At 41.3% G+C, this 14,490-nt stretch overlaps 1 protein-coding gene across 4 annotated transcripts in view; it reads right to left on the bottom strand.

The window, feature by feature from the left end:
- The window catches only part of FARP1 (FERM, ARH/RhoGEF and pleckstrin domain protein 1), a 246,455-nt gene that overhangs the window by 17,465 nt on the left and 214,500 nt on the right, over nt 1-14,490 (bottom strand). For all 4 annotated transcript variants that reach the window (XM_073664173.1, XM_073664174.1, XM_073664175.1 and 1 more), the window contains exons 18-22: nt 11,677-11,914; nt 10,460-10,590; nt 9,716-9,784; nt 9,260-9,349; nt 175-257 (exon numbers count right to left, since the gene is read on the bottom strand). In XM_073664173.1, the coding sequence (XP_073520274.1) occupies nt 175-257; nt 9,260-9,349; nt 9,716-9,784; nt 10,460-10,590; nt 11,677-11,914 (611 nt within the window). The remainder of the gene's footprint in view (nt 1-174; nt 258-9,259; nt 9,350-9,715; nt 9,785-10,459; nt 10,591-11,676; nt 11,915-14,490) is intronic.

Here is a 14,490-nt window from a genome sequence, read left to right as displayed (position 1 = left end):
ATATTTAGAATTAGTCATTAGCATTCAACAGTAATTTATAATTATTAATAATAATAATTTTTTATTTATATAGCGCCAACAAATTAATACTAGCAAGTCAAGCTATATCAATGAACGTAGAATGTTACATTGTTTTACACAGAATATAGAATAGAGACAAGAAAAATTAAACACCTTGCTGCAACAACTATAGCTTGGTTCTGACTTCTTAAAGTAAGGCAGTGCGGTACTCCCCATTCATCATCACTTTCTTCTACCTGTAAAATATATATATAAAAAAATGTATTTTGAGTCTTATGTACATGAATTGAGTGATATAAACAAATAGGCCACACAAAAGCATAATCATATATATATATATATATATATATATATATATATATACACACACACACACACACACACACACACACACACACACACACACACACACACACACACACACACACACACACACAGTACAGACCAAAAGTTTGGACACACCTTCTCATTTAAAGATTTTTCTGTATTTTCATGACTTTGAAAATTGTACATTCACACTGAAGGCATCAAAACTATGAATTAACACATGTGGAATTATATACTTAACAAAAAAGTGTGAAACAACTGAAAATATGTCTTATATTCTAGGTTCTTCAAAGTAGCCACCTTTTGCTTTGATGACTGCTTTGCACACTCTTGCCATTCTCTTGATGAGCTTCAAGAGATAGTCACCGGAAATGGTTTTCACTTCACAGGTGTGCCCTGTCAGGTTTAATAAGTGGGATTTCCTGAATATAAATGGGGTTGGGACCATCAGTTGTGTTGTGCAGAAGTCAGGTGGATACACAGCTGATAGTCCTACTGAATAGACTGTTAGAATTGTATTTTGGCAAGAAAAAAGCAGCTAAGTAAAGAAAAACAAGTGGCCATCATTGCTTTAAGAAATGAAGGTCAGTCAATCCGAAAAATTGGGCAAACTTTGAAAGTGTCCCCAAGTGCAGTTGCAAAAACCATCAAGCGCTACAAAGAAACTGGCTCACATGAGGACCGCCCCAGGAAAGGAAGACCAAGAGTCACCTCTGCTTCTGAGGATAAATTTATCCGAGTCACCAGCCTCAGAAATCGCAGGTTAACAGCAGCTCAGATTAGAGACCAGGTCAATGCCACACAGAGTTCTAGCAGCAGACACATCTCTACAACAACTGTTAAGAAGAGACTTTGTGCAGCAGGCTTTCATGGTAAAATAGCTGCTAGGAAACCACTGCTAAGGACAGGCAACAAGCAGAAGAAACTTGTTTGGGCTAAAGAACACAAGGAATGGACATTAGACCAGTGGAAATCTGTGCTTTGGTCTGATGAGTCCAAATTTGAGATCTTTGGTTCCAACCACCGTGTCTTTGTGCGATGCTGAAAAGGTGAACGGATGGACTCTACATGCCTGGTTCCCACCGTGAAGCATGGAGGAGGAGGTGTGATGGTGTGGGGGTGCTTTGCTGGTGACACTGTTGGGGATTTATTCAAAATTGAAGGCATACTGAACCAGCATGGCTACCACAGCATCTTGCAGCGGCATGCTATTCCATCCGGTTTGCGTTTAGTTGGACCATCATTTATTTTTCAACAGGACAATGACCCCAAACACACCTCCAGGCTGTGTAAGGGCTATTTGACCAAGGAGGAGAGTGATGGGGTGCTATGCCAGATGACCTGGCCTCCACAGTCACCAGACCTGAACCCAATCGAGATGGTTTGGGGTGAGCTGGACCGCAGAGTGAAGGCAAAAGGGCCAACAAGTGCTAAGGATCTCTGGGAACTCCTTCAAGATGGTTGGAAGACCATTTCCGGTGACTACCTCTTGAAGCTCATCAAGAGAATGCCAAGAGTGTGCAAAGCAGTCATCAAAGCAAAAGGTGGCTACTTTGAAGAACCTAGAATATAAGACATATTTTCAGTTGTTTCACACTTTTTTGTTAAGTTTATAATTCCACATGTGTTAATTCATAGTTTTGATGCCTTCAGTGTGAATGTACAATTTTCAAAGTAATGAAAATACAGAAAAATCTTTAAATGAGAAGGTGTGTCCAAACTTTTGGTCTGTACTGTATATATACATACACATAGACTGCTCAAAAAAATAAAGGGCACTCAAATAACACATTCTAGATCTGAATGAATGAAATATTCTCATTGAATACTTTGTTCTGTACAAAGTTGAATGTGCGGACAACAAAATCACACAAAAATCATCAATGGAAATCAAATTTCTTAACCAATGGGGGCCTGGATTTGGAGTCACCCCCAAAATTAAAGTGGAAAAACACACTACAGGCTGATCCAACTTTGATGTAATGTCCTTAAAACAAGTCAAAATGAGGCTCAGTATTGTGTGTTACCTCCACGTGCCTGTATGACCTCCCTACAACGCCTTGGCATGCTCCTGATGAGGTTGCGGATGGTCTCCTGGGGGATCTCCTCCCAGACCTGGACTAAAGCATCCGCCAACTCCTGGACAGTCTGTGGTGCAACGTGACATTGGTGGATGGAGCGAGACATGATGTCCCAGATGTGCTCAATCGGATTCAGGTCTGGGGAACGGGCGGGCCAGTCCATAGCTTCAATGCCTTCATCTTGCAGGAACTGCTGACACACTCCAGCCACATGAGGTCTGGCATTGTCCTGCATTAGGAGGAACCCAGGGCCAACTGCACCAGCATATGGTCTCGCAAGGGGTCTGAGGATCTCATCTCGGTACCTAATGGCAGTCAGGCTACCTATGGCGAGCACATGAGGGCTGTGCTGCCCTCCAAAGAAATGCCACCCCACACCATTACTGACCCACTTCCAAACCGGTCATGCTGAAGGATTTTGCAGGCTGCAGATCGCTCCCCATGGCATCTCCAGGCTCTGTCACATGTGCTCAGTGTGAACCTGCTTTTATCTGTGAAGAGCACATGGCGCCAGTGGCGACTTTGCCAATCCTGGTGTTCTGTGGCAAATGCCAAGCGTCCTGCACGGTGTTGGACTGTGAGCACAACCCCCATCTGTAGACGTCGGGCCCTCATTCCACCCTCATGGAGTCGGTTTCTAACCGTTTGTGCAGACACATGCACATTTGTGGCCTGCTGGAGGTCATTTTGCAGGGCTCTGGCAGTGCTCCTCCTGTTCCTCCTCGCACAAAGGCGGAGGTAGCAGTCTTGCTGCTGGGTTGTTGCCCTCCTTCGGCCCCCTCCACTTCTCCTGTGGTACTGGCCTGTCTCCTGGTAGCGCCTCCAGCCTCTGGACACTACGCTGACAGACACAGCAAACCTTCTTGCCACAGATTGCTTTGCTGTGCCATCCTGGAGGAGATCCCACAGGAGACCATCCGCAACCTCATCAGGAGCATGCCCAGGCGTTGTAGGGAGGTCATACAGGCACGTGGAGGCCACGCACACAATACTGAGCCTCATTTTGACTTCTTTTAAGGACATTACATCAAAGTTGGATCAGCCTGTAGTGTGTTTTTCCACTTTAATTTTGGGGGTGACTTCAAATCCAGGCCTCCATTGGTTAATAAATTTGATTTCCATTGATGGAAGCTTAATATTTTTGGAAGTTGGAGTGTTTTTTTTTTAGATTTGTCTATCTTAGGAGGATATCTGTTTGTGCAGGTAACTATTAGGCAACTTAATAAAAACCAAATATAATCCCATCTCACTTGTTTATTTTCACCAGGTAAACCAATATCAGTGCACAAAATTTAGAAATAAACATTTTTGACATGCAAAAAAAAACCCCAAAAAATTCGTTTTCAATATAGCCACCTTTCTTTATGATGACACTCAACAGCCTTCCATCAATAGATTCTGTCAGTTGCTTGATCTGTTTTCGATCAACATTGCGTGCAGCAGCCACATCAGCCTCCCAGACACTGTTCCGAGATGTGTACTGTTTTCCCTCCCTGTAGATCTCACATTTTATGATGGACCACAGGTTCTCTCTGGGGTTCAGATCAGGAGAACAAGGAGGCCATGTCATTATTTTTTCTTCTTTTAGACCTTTACTGGCCAGCCACGCTGTGGAGTAGTTGGATGCATGTGATGGAGCATTGTCCTGCATGAAAATCATGTTTTTCTTGAACGATACCGACTTCATCCTGTACCACTGCTTGAAGAAGTTGTCTTCCAGAAACGGTCAGTAGGTCTGGGAGTTGAGCTTCACTCCATCCTCAACCCAAAATGGTCCCACAAGTTCATCTTTGATGATACCAGCCCATACCAGTACCCCACCTCCACCTTGCTGGCGTCTGAGTCGGAGTGGACCTCTCTGCCCTTTACTGATCCAGCCTCTGGCCCATCAAGAGTCACTCTCATTTCATCAGTCCATAAAACCTTTGAAAAATCAGTCTTAAGATATTTCACGGCCCATTCTTGATGTTTTATCTTGTTTCTTGTTCAAAGGTGGTCGTTTTTCAGCCTTCCTTACCTTGGCCATGTCCCTGAGTATCGCACACGTTGATACTCCAGTAACGTTGCAGCTCTGAAATATGGCAAAACTGGTGGCGAATGGCATCTTGGCAGCTTCACGCTTGATTTTCCTCAATTCATGGGCAGTTATTTTGGGCCTTTTTTGGCCAACACACTTCTTGCGACCCTGTTGGCTATTTGCCATGAAACGCTTGATTGTTCGGTGATCACTCTTCAAAAGTTTGGACATTTCAAGACGGCTGCATCCCTCTGCAAGACATCTCACAATTTTGGACTTTTCAGAGCCCGTCAAATCTCTCTTCTGACCTATTTTGCCAAAGGAAAGGAAGTTGCCTAATAATTAAGCACACCTTATATAGGGTGTTGATGTCAATAGTCAACACACCTCCTCATTACAGAGATGCACATCACCAGATTTACTTAATTGGTAGTTGGCTCTCAAGCCTATGCAGCTTGGAGTAGGACAACATGTTTAAAAAGTATCATGTGGTCAAAATACTCATTTGCCTAATAATTCTGCACACAGTGTATATACATATATACACACACACATACACAGACACATACACAGTGGGGGAAATAATTATTTTATCCCTTGCTGTTTTTGTAGGTTTGCCCACTGACAAAGACATGAATAGTCTATAATTTTAAGGATAGGTTAATTTTAACATTGAGAGATAGAATATCCCCAAAAAATTAAGAAAATCACATTGTATAAATTAGATACATTTATTTGCATTTTGCAGTGAGAAATTAGTATTTGATCCCTCTGGCAAACAACACTTAATACTTGGTGGCAAAACCCTTGTTGGCAAGGACAGCAGTCAGGCGTTTTTTGTAGTTGATGATGAGGTTTGCGCACATGTCAGGAGGAATTTTGGTCCACTCCTCTTTGCAGATCATCTCTAAATCATTAAGATTTTGAGGCTGTCGCTTGGCAACTCGGGAGCTTCAACTCCTTCCATAAGTTTTCTATGGGATTAAGGTCTGGACACTGGCTAGGCCACTCCATGTGCTTCTTTTTGAGCCACTCCTTTGTTGCCTTGGCTGTATGTTTTGGGTCATTGTCTTGCTGGAAGACCCAGCCACGACCCATCTTCAATGCTCTTACTGAGGGAGAAGGAGGTTGTTGGCCAAAATCTCGAGATACATGACCCCATCCATCTTCCCTTCAGTATGGTGCAGGCGTCATGTCCCCTTTGCAGAAAAGCACCCACAAAGTATAAGGTTTCCCCCACCATGCGTCACGGTTGGGACGATGTTCTTAGGGTTGTACTCATCCTTCTTCTTCCTCCAAACACGGCGAGTTGAGTTAATGCCAAAGAGCTCAATGTTTGTCTCATCTGACCACAGCACCTTCTCCCAATAACTAACAAAATCATACAGGTGTTCATTGGCAAACTTCAGACGAGCCTGCACATGTGACTTCTTGAGCAGGGAGACCTTGCGGGCACTGCAGGATTTTAAACCTTTAAGGCGTAATGTGTTACCAATGGTTTTCTTAGTGACTGTTGTCCCAGGTGCCTTGAGATCATTAACAAGTTCCCCCCGTTTAGTTTTAGGCTGATCTCTCACCTTCCTCATGATCAAGGATACCAAACGAGGTGAGATTTTGCATGGTGCCCCAGATCTATGTCGATTGACAGTCATTTTGTATTTCTTCCATTTTCTTACTATTGCACCAACAATTGTCTCCTTGTCACCCAGCGTCTTACTTATAGTTTTGTAGTCCATTCCAGCTTTGTGCAGGTCTATGATCTTGTCCCTGACATCCTTAGAAAGCTCTTTGGCCTTGCCCATGTTGTAGAGGTTAGAGTCTGACTGATTAATTAAGTCTGTGGACAGGAGTCTTTTATACAGGTGACTATGTAAGACAGCTGTCTATAATGCAGGTAACGAGTTGATTAGGAGCGTCTAACTGGTCTGTAGGAGCCAGAACTCATAACGGTTTGTAGGGGATCAAATACTTATTTCTCACTGCAAAATGCAAAAAAATTTATCTAATTCATACAATATGATTTTCTTGATTTTTTTTGGATATTCTATCTCTCAATGTTAAAATGAACCTACCCTCAAAATTACAGACTGTTCAGGTCTTTGTCAGTGGGCAAGCTAGGGATCAAATACTTATTTCCCTCACTGTGTGTGTGTGTGTGTGTGTGTGTGTATATATGCGTATATGCATATGTGTGTATATATATATATATATATATATATATATATATATATATATATATATATATATATATACACACATACATATATATATATATATACAGTGCCTACAAGTAGTATTCAACCCCCTGCAGATTTAGCTGGTTTGATAAGATGCAAATAAGTTAGAGCCTTCAAACTGCAAACGAGAGTAGGTTTTATGAACAGAAGCATAAATCTTACAAACCAAAAAGTTATGTTGCTCAGTTGAATTTTATTAAATTTTAAACATAAAAGTGTGGGTCAATTATTATTCAACCCCTATGTTTAATATTTTGTGGAATAACCCTTGTTTGCAATTACAGCTAATAATCGTCTTTTATAAGACCTGATCAGGCCGGCACAGGTCTGTGGAGTTATCTTGGCCCACTCCTCCATGCAGATCTTCTCCAAGTTATCTAGGTTCTTTGGGTGTCTCATGTGGACTTTATTCTTGAGCTCCTTCCACAAGTTTTCAATTGGGTTAAGGTCAGGAGACTGACTAGGCCACTCCAACACCTTGACTTTTTCCCTATTGAACCAGGCCTTGGTTTTCTTGGCTGTGTGCTTTGGGTCGTTGTCTTGTTGGAAGATGAAATTACGACCCATCTTAAGATCCTTGATGGAGGAGCGGAGGTTCTTGGCCAAAATCTCCAGGTAGGCTGTGCTATCCATCTTCCCATGGATGCGGACCAGATGGCCAGGCCCCTTGGCAGAGAAACAGCCCCACAGCATGATCCTGCCACCACCATGCTTGACTGTAGGGATGGTATTCTTGGGGTCGTATGCAGTGCCATCCAGTCTCCAAACGTCACGTGTGTGGTTGGCACCAAAGATCTCGATCTTGGTCTCATCAGACCATAGAACCTTGAACCAGTCTGTCTCAGAGTCCTCCAAGTGATCATGAGCAAACTGTAGACGAGCCTTGACATGACGCTTTGAAAGAAAAGGTACCTTACGGGCTCGTCTGGAACGGAGACCATTGCGGTGGAGTACGTTACTTATGGTATTGACTGAAACCAATGTCCTCACTGCCATGAGATCTTCCCGGAGCTCCTTCCTTGTTGTCCTTGGGTTAGCCTTGACTCTTCGGACAAGCCTGGCCTCGGCACGGGAGGACACTTTCAAAGGCTGTCCTGGCCGTGGAAGGCTAACAGTAGTTCCATAAGCCTTCCACTTACGGATGATGCTCCCAACAGTGGAGACAGGTAGGCCCAACTCCTTGGAAAGGGTTTTGTACCCCTTGCCAGCCTTGTGACCCTCCACGATCTTGTCTCTGATGGCCTTGGAATGCTCCTTTGTCTTTCCCATGTTGACCATGTCTGAGTGCTGTTCACAAGTTTGGGGAGGGTCTTAAATAGTCAGAAAAGGCTGGCAAAAGAGATCTTTAATCCACACATGTGAAGCTCTTTATTCTTGGTGCCTGAACTACTTCTTAATACTTTAGGGGGACCAAACAGAATTCTTGTGGCTTGAGGGGTTGAATAATAAATGACACTCTGAATTAACTTTTAACGTTTTAAAAAAAAACAAAAAAAAAAAACAAAAACAAAATTTGCTGCAGTGCATTTCCCACTTCCAGGCTGATCTACAGTACAAATGTCACAATGCCAAGTTAATTCCGCATGTGTCAACCAGCTAAATCTGCAGGGGGTTGAATACTACTTGTAGGCACTGTATATACACATACATATATATTTATATATACATATACACACACACATATATATATATATACACACTAGATGGTGGCCCGATTCTAACGCATCGGGTATTCTAGAATATGCATGCGGCCGAGCGGGCGCGACTAATCAGCGAAGCAGTGTTTAAATGGGTTGTGCACTACTTTAATTTAACCCCCAATGTATCCCCCCGGGGCCCCTAATGAATTTTGTCAATACTGCTTGTGACAACATCGTTGACCACACACAGCCAGCATGTAATTCCCCCTGCTGCAGCCGGCTCTTGCTTCCGCTTACATCACGACTATTTGCGGCTGCAGCCAGGGGTCTCCTGTTCCGTGTACCACGGTGAATGATGGGCTGTGGGTGGGGTTATCCCCCATCGTGTCACACCCAATCCTCAGTGGCGTATTTTCGCTTACAACCCATTGGAAGACAGGAAGCGTAAATCGTGATAACGTGCAGTAAAGAAGTATCTGTTCAGCGCGCTGTGACTGGCAGAACGTGTTCACTGAACGTGACAGAAGTACATCACACACTGTGACTGACAAAACATGTTCAGCACGTCATGGGCAGTTGGTGAGTCACATGACCACATGGGCGGAGTCAGACCATCTTGTTCTGAAATCCTGCGTCGCTGATTGGCCGCGGCCGGACAAATCAGCGACGCGGGATTACCTGGATGGATGAACAGACAGACAGGATAAGCCGATTATATAGTAAATATACATACATACATATACACATTATAGATCTATATATATTTATTTGTTTATACATTTAGCTTGAAAAAGTTCCCCCAATGTGGAACAAAACGTTGCCCTACGGAGTGCTGCCTCTTTTATTTCTGAATATATATATATTTATACTATTATATATAATAAAAAAGGAAACAGAAATGAGAATGAGTAGTGGTACAGATAGAGGCCTCCTCACCGTCATATTGAACAGGGGTAATTGGCCGTGAATTTTGAATTGATTCGATGATGTCAGTCCCCTGCTTGTGTACAATAACGCATCATTAAACTGCAAGAAAATAGAAAGTATCAATAGATTTCCTCTATATTGAACACATCATATTGCAAACATCTTATTGCAATACAAACCTATACGAAGGAGAAGGTCTCCTGGCATAAGTTGTATTTGACCTTACAGCATAGGCCTATTACATAAACTTATACAATTCTTTAAAAAAACAAAAACAAAATGCATCTGGGGAACAAAGTTTAGCGGCTCTGCGCCATATAGCATGTCTGCAGCTCTGCTTTTCAGGAATCAAAACACATTTTACATAATAAGAATGCTAAGAGCAACTATTAGCTTCCTGGTACTGAAAAATTTATATATGCATTTTTTTTTAAATTATTCCATTTTTACAATACATAAACTTACCAGAAAGAACATACGTTGCTGTAAGCCTTTCCCAGACAACTTGCTTAAACTTCCAAGCCTAATAAACTCCTAAAAAAAAAATAAAAAAAAAAAAAGGGAGATAAGAAAAAATACATTAGTAAGCGACTCAAGTACAGGATTTTTTTTCTACTAATGTACATGTCAAATCCTATAGAGGAGCAGCATGTGTCAGACACCTCTGGCATTATCTATATAGGGAAGAGATAATTCTGTCAGATGTTCAAATGTAATAAACCATTACATTACTCTACAAAACCTATTCGGGTCTGGCTGACCCCAATACAGATGAGATTTTTTGTGGATCCCACAATAAAAAATGACGTCTGCAGTCTTATACGTCTCTAGGAATTAATTCTCATAGCATTTGGATATTCTCGCTGTCAAAAGATGGACTGACAATTTTGAACCTTGCCAAATAAAGCAAAAAGTACAATACTGCAACAATTGCATTATTAATATGGTTATGTGTAAATTCATTATGCTTTAAATAATATGCACACGCCATGGCTTATATCCCACTTGTTTCAATAAATTGACTATATTAGTGGTTTGCTGCAAAAATGTCATGAAGAAAGAAAAGAACACAGAGAAGTAAAAAATTGGGCGTTAACATGGGAAGAATTAAATGATTAGACTGTATGTATGTATTAAACATGGCCTAATGCGACTAGATCACAATACAGGTATACAGCACACTATCTAATCACAAGATATGGCACTTACCCTTCCAGGTATCACCAGGTTGTCAATGCCCGTCACATCTTTCCTAAGTTCTTGTAGTTTCTGAAAATTTTCCATCTTGATCATTGTCCCATGAAGCTGAGCTAACATTTCAGAGATCTCAGCAAGCGCAGCTGTTTGAAAGAAAGTGCATTTGTAGCTATAATGTGATGACCTATGTGTATCTATTCTACTCATACTCAGAGCAGCAAGTCAGATATTGTCATCTGCAGTCCTGCGGAAAGTGTATAAAGCCTGCAGGAAACATTACTGTTGTGTGCATTTTTGATCCACAGTAAATCAATTGAAGAAATTTTGTGGCGATGCTTTGGACCCTTCTTGCATATGGTGGATCAAGTTGGAACCTAACCCCATATTAGCACACCCCAACCTCACCTAGTGCACACGATACCTGGTTAGATGCACCATAAATGTAGTCTCCTGCACAGTGCTGCAGTTTTTGACTTTTCAGGTAGCCATTATTGGCCCACCTGAAAAGTCAATATGCAATAGCTAAGAGTTGAATAAGAACACTATTATTTCATTTTACCTAAATAAGATTAAATTATTCCACACAAAATTTTGGACCTAACATTTTAGAGGTTGGAGCTTATATGATATACAGTAATTAAACATAAGGCACACCTTGGAACAGATGACCTAGTAAGAGGCACCCAGGATGCCAGGCACAAAAGTGAAGACCGGCTTCCATGGTTGATCAGACTGGACTCTGGACCAGGGTAATTCAAATCAAATTGCTCATCTCCATGTGTCATCATGACGTTGTGTGGCCTACTAAGTGCCAGAGGCGACCAGTATGCCGGACACAGAAGAGCAATATGGGCTGCCATGGAGAACTGGAAGGACCAGACCAGGGGGCGTTAATCGAATTGCTCATGTCTAATGGCAAATACAATGATTTTAATGTCGTAATGAAACAGAGTCTATACATTCTAAGATGAGTAAAATGGTTGGTCGATATTTGTGGAATGCATTAGCTGAATGTGAACGGTAACACAGATTTATTGCCCAGGAGAATTTCATGTACACAACCTATCATGTCTAAACTGAAAAAAGGACCTACATGTCAATCAGAATTCTATGGCGTAATATTGAATGGGGCTTTAGACACCACAATTCCTGCCAAACACTCAAATGTAAAAGCATAAAAAAGTAGTATGAAAACCTATGGTACATAACACCTGGATTGAATGTCTCACCTCTAGTGTCCCGGAAATCCACATGATTTGGAGAGTAATGTTTGCATAGCCGCTCCATTATCTGTTTGTAGTGCATGAGTCTGTGCAATGGCCGGAGAAGGAACATGTTCAGGGGCAAATAGCAAACCTTTTCTTGTTCAAAGTCTCTACACAGAACATCTAGCTTTCGTGAGTTTTTAGTTGCCTTCTCAAGTTCTATCAGTGCTTCATAGTGTTTCTGAAGGTTATTCGTGAATTGCTGGGAAGACAAAAAAAATATAAATAAATTGGTGGAAATTTGTATAAACTTTAACCCCTTCGCCCAGAAGCCTGTTTTCACCTTCATGATCAGGCCAACTTTTACAATTCTGAGATTGTTTTTCCTGACATATTGTAATTCATGATAGTGGTAAAAATTTGTTCGATATGACTTGCGTTTATTTGTGAAAATATAGCAATTTTGGCGAAAATTTGGAAAAAAAAACAAAACACAATTTTTTATAACAATCTTTATAACATTGAACCAGTTCATCATGCTGTACAAAATAATTAATAAATAAATAACATTTCCCATATGTCTACTTTACATCTGCTTCAAACGTCATTTTATTTTGTTAGGATGTTAGAGAAGTTAAAAGTTTAGCAGCAATGAGGGGCCTATATGTTGAAAATGCCCCAAAAGTGAAGCCATTTTAAAAACCGCACTCCTTAAATTCAAAACTGCTGTCAGGAAATTTTTTAAGCCTTCACAGGAATTAAATGCAAAGTGGAATGAAAAAAAAAATTAATTAAAAATTTTACATCTAAAATTTTGCTTTAGCCCATCTTTTTCACTTTTGCAAGAGGTAACACCAAAAAGTGAACTCCACAGTTTGATACCCACTTTCTTACGAGCGCAGCGATATCCCACATGTAGTCAAAAAGTTCTGTTTGGGCACACAGCAGGGCAATATGTGAAGTTTGGAACACAAATTTAGCTGAAATAGATAGTGCACGCCATGTCGAATTTACAGGACCCCTACAGTGCCTAAACAGCAGAAAACCCCCACAACTGACCCCATTTTGGAAACTACACCCCTCAACGATTTATCCAGCAGTACAGTGAGCATTTTGTACCCACAGGTACTACACAGGATTTGATAACATTAGGTTGTCATATTGAATATGTTGTCAAACCCTAAGCCCAACCCTAACCCTAATATCAAAGAAAGAAATAAAAGCTATAAAATAAAAAAAAATTAACCTGACTAAGGGGATGACACGGGGGGGGGGAGGGGGAGGTGATCAAGTGCTGTCATAATTATTAATTATTGGGCCTTTGATCACTGTGATATGCCCTATGTCAGCAGTGTCAAATGACAGCAACCAACAGGAAAAATCCCCACGGTTGCCATGTGTTCCCGCCATTTTGCTTCAGAAGGAGGGCTGGGGGATCGCGGACCCGGTACTAAGGTACTCCATCACGTCGGAGGAAAAATTATTTTTAAATCGGATCACACTTTTTTTTTAATGTGATTGGGGACACACAAAAACGGTCCTGATCGTGTTCTTCTGAGTCTCTGCTGCCATTGGTAGTAACCCTGGAGATTTTCCGACTCTGAAGGACGCTTACCCTTATTCCTGATAGCCTTTTTAAAAAGACGATGAGGGATTAAGGCCCCTTAGTGGCTGCCGTTTTAATTTGTATTGGCGGTCGTTAAGGGGTTAAACCAGTCATGCTGTACAAAATAATTTATAAATAACATTTTCCACATTTCTACTTTACATCAGCATCATTTTATTGTTGTTAGCAAGTTAGAAGGGTTAAGAGTTTATCAGCAGTTTCTCATTTTTCCAACAAAATTTTTAAAAAAAACACTTTTCTTTAGGGACTTTGAGGGGCGTATATGACAGAAAATACCCCAAAGTGACACAATTCTAAAAACTGCACCCCTGAAAGTCCTCAAAAACCACATTCAAGAAGTTTATTCACTCTTTAGGTGCTTCACAGGAATTAACAGAATGTGGAAGGAAAAAAATTAACATTTTTATTTTTCCCATAAAAATGTTCATTTAGCCCCAAATTTTGCATTCTTACAAGTGTAACAGGAGAAAATAGACAGTTCTGCAGGTTCTCCTGAGTACACCAATATCCCATATGTGGAGTCAAATTACTGTTTGGGCACACGGCAGGGCTCGGAAGGGAAGGAGCGCCATTTGACTTCTGCAACGCAAAATTGAATGGAATAGATAGATGACATGTCGCTTTTGCAGAGCCCCTGATGTACCTAAACAGTGGAACCCCCCCCCCCCAAGTAACCCCATTTTGGAAACTACACCCCACAAGGAACTTATTTAGAGATGCAGTGAGCACCTTGAACCCACAGGTGATACACAGAATTTTATAACGTTGAGCCAAGAGAAAATGAAAAAAAAAATACACTTTTCCTATAAAAATGTTGCTTCAGCCCCAAATTTTTAATTTTCACAAGGGTAACAGGAGACATTGGACCATACAATTTGTTGTGCAATTTGTCCTGAGTAAGCAGATAACCCATATGTGGTGGAAAACTACTGTTTGGGTCCACGACAGGGATTGGAAGAGAAAGAGTGCCAATTGAATTCTGGAGTGCAATTTTGGCTGGAACGAACTGCTGATGGCATGTCACATTAGCAGAGCCCCTTGACATGACAAAACAGCAGAAATCCCCACAAGTGCCCTGTTCTGGAAACAAAACCTCTTGTAGAAAACATCTAGCGGTGTAGTAAGCATTTTTAACTTCGGTTTGTATATTATGCATCCATAGTAGCTTGCACCTGTTACTTTATTCAGTTTGGTCATATCAGCTTAGGATT

This window comes from Phyllobates terribilis, unplaced genomic scaffold (genome assembly GCF_046119375.1).
Source record: "Phyllobates terribilis strain yellow unplaced genomic scaffold, ASM4611937v1 Scaffold_2__4_contigs__length_985480577, whole genome shotgun sequence".
Classification (NCBI taxonomy): Eukaryota; Metazoa; Chordata; class Amphibia; order Anura; family Dendrobatidae; genus Phyllobates; species Phyllobates terribilis.
The sequence above is the reverse complement of the archived record's forward strand: the minus strand, read 5'-3'. Positions and strand labels throughout refer to the sequence as shown.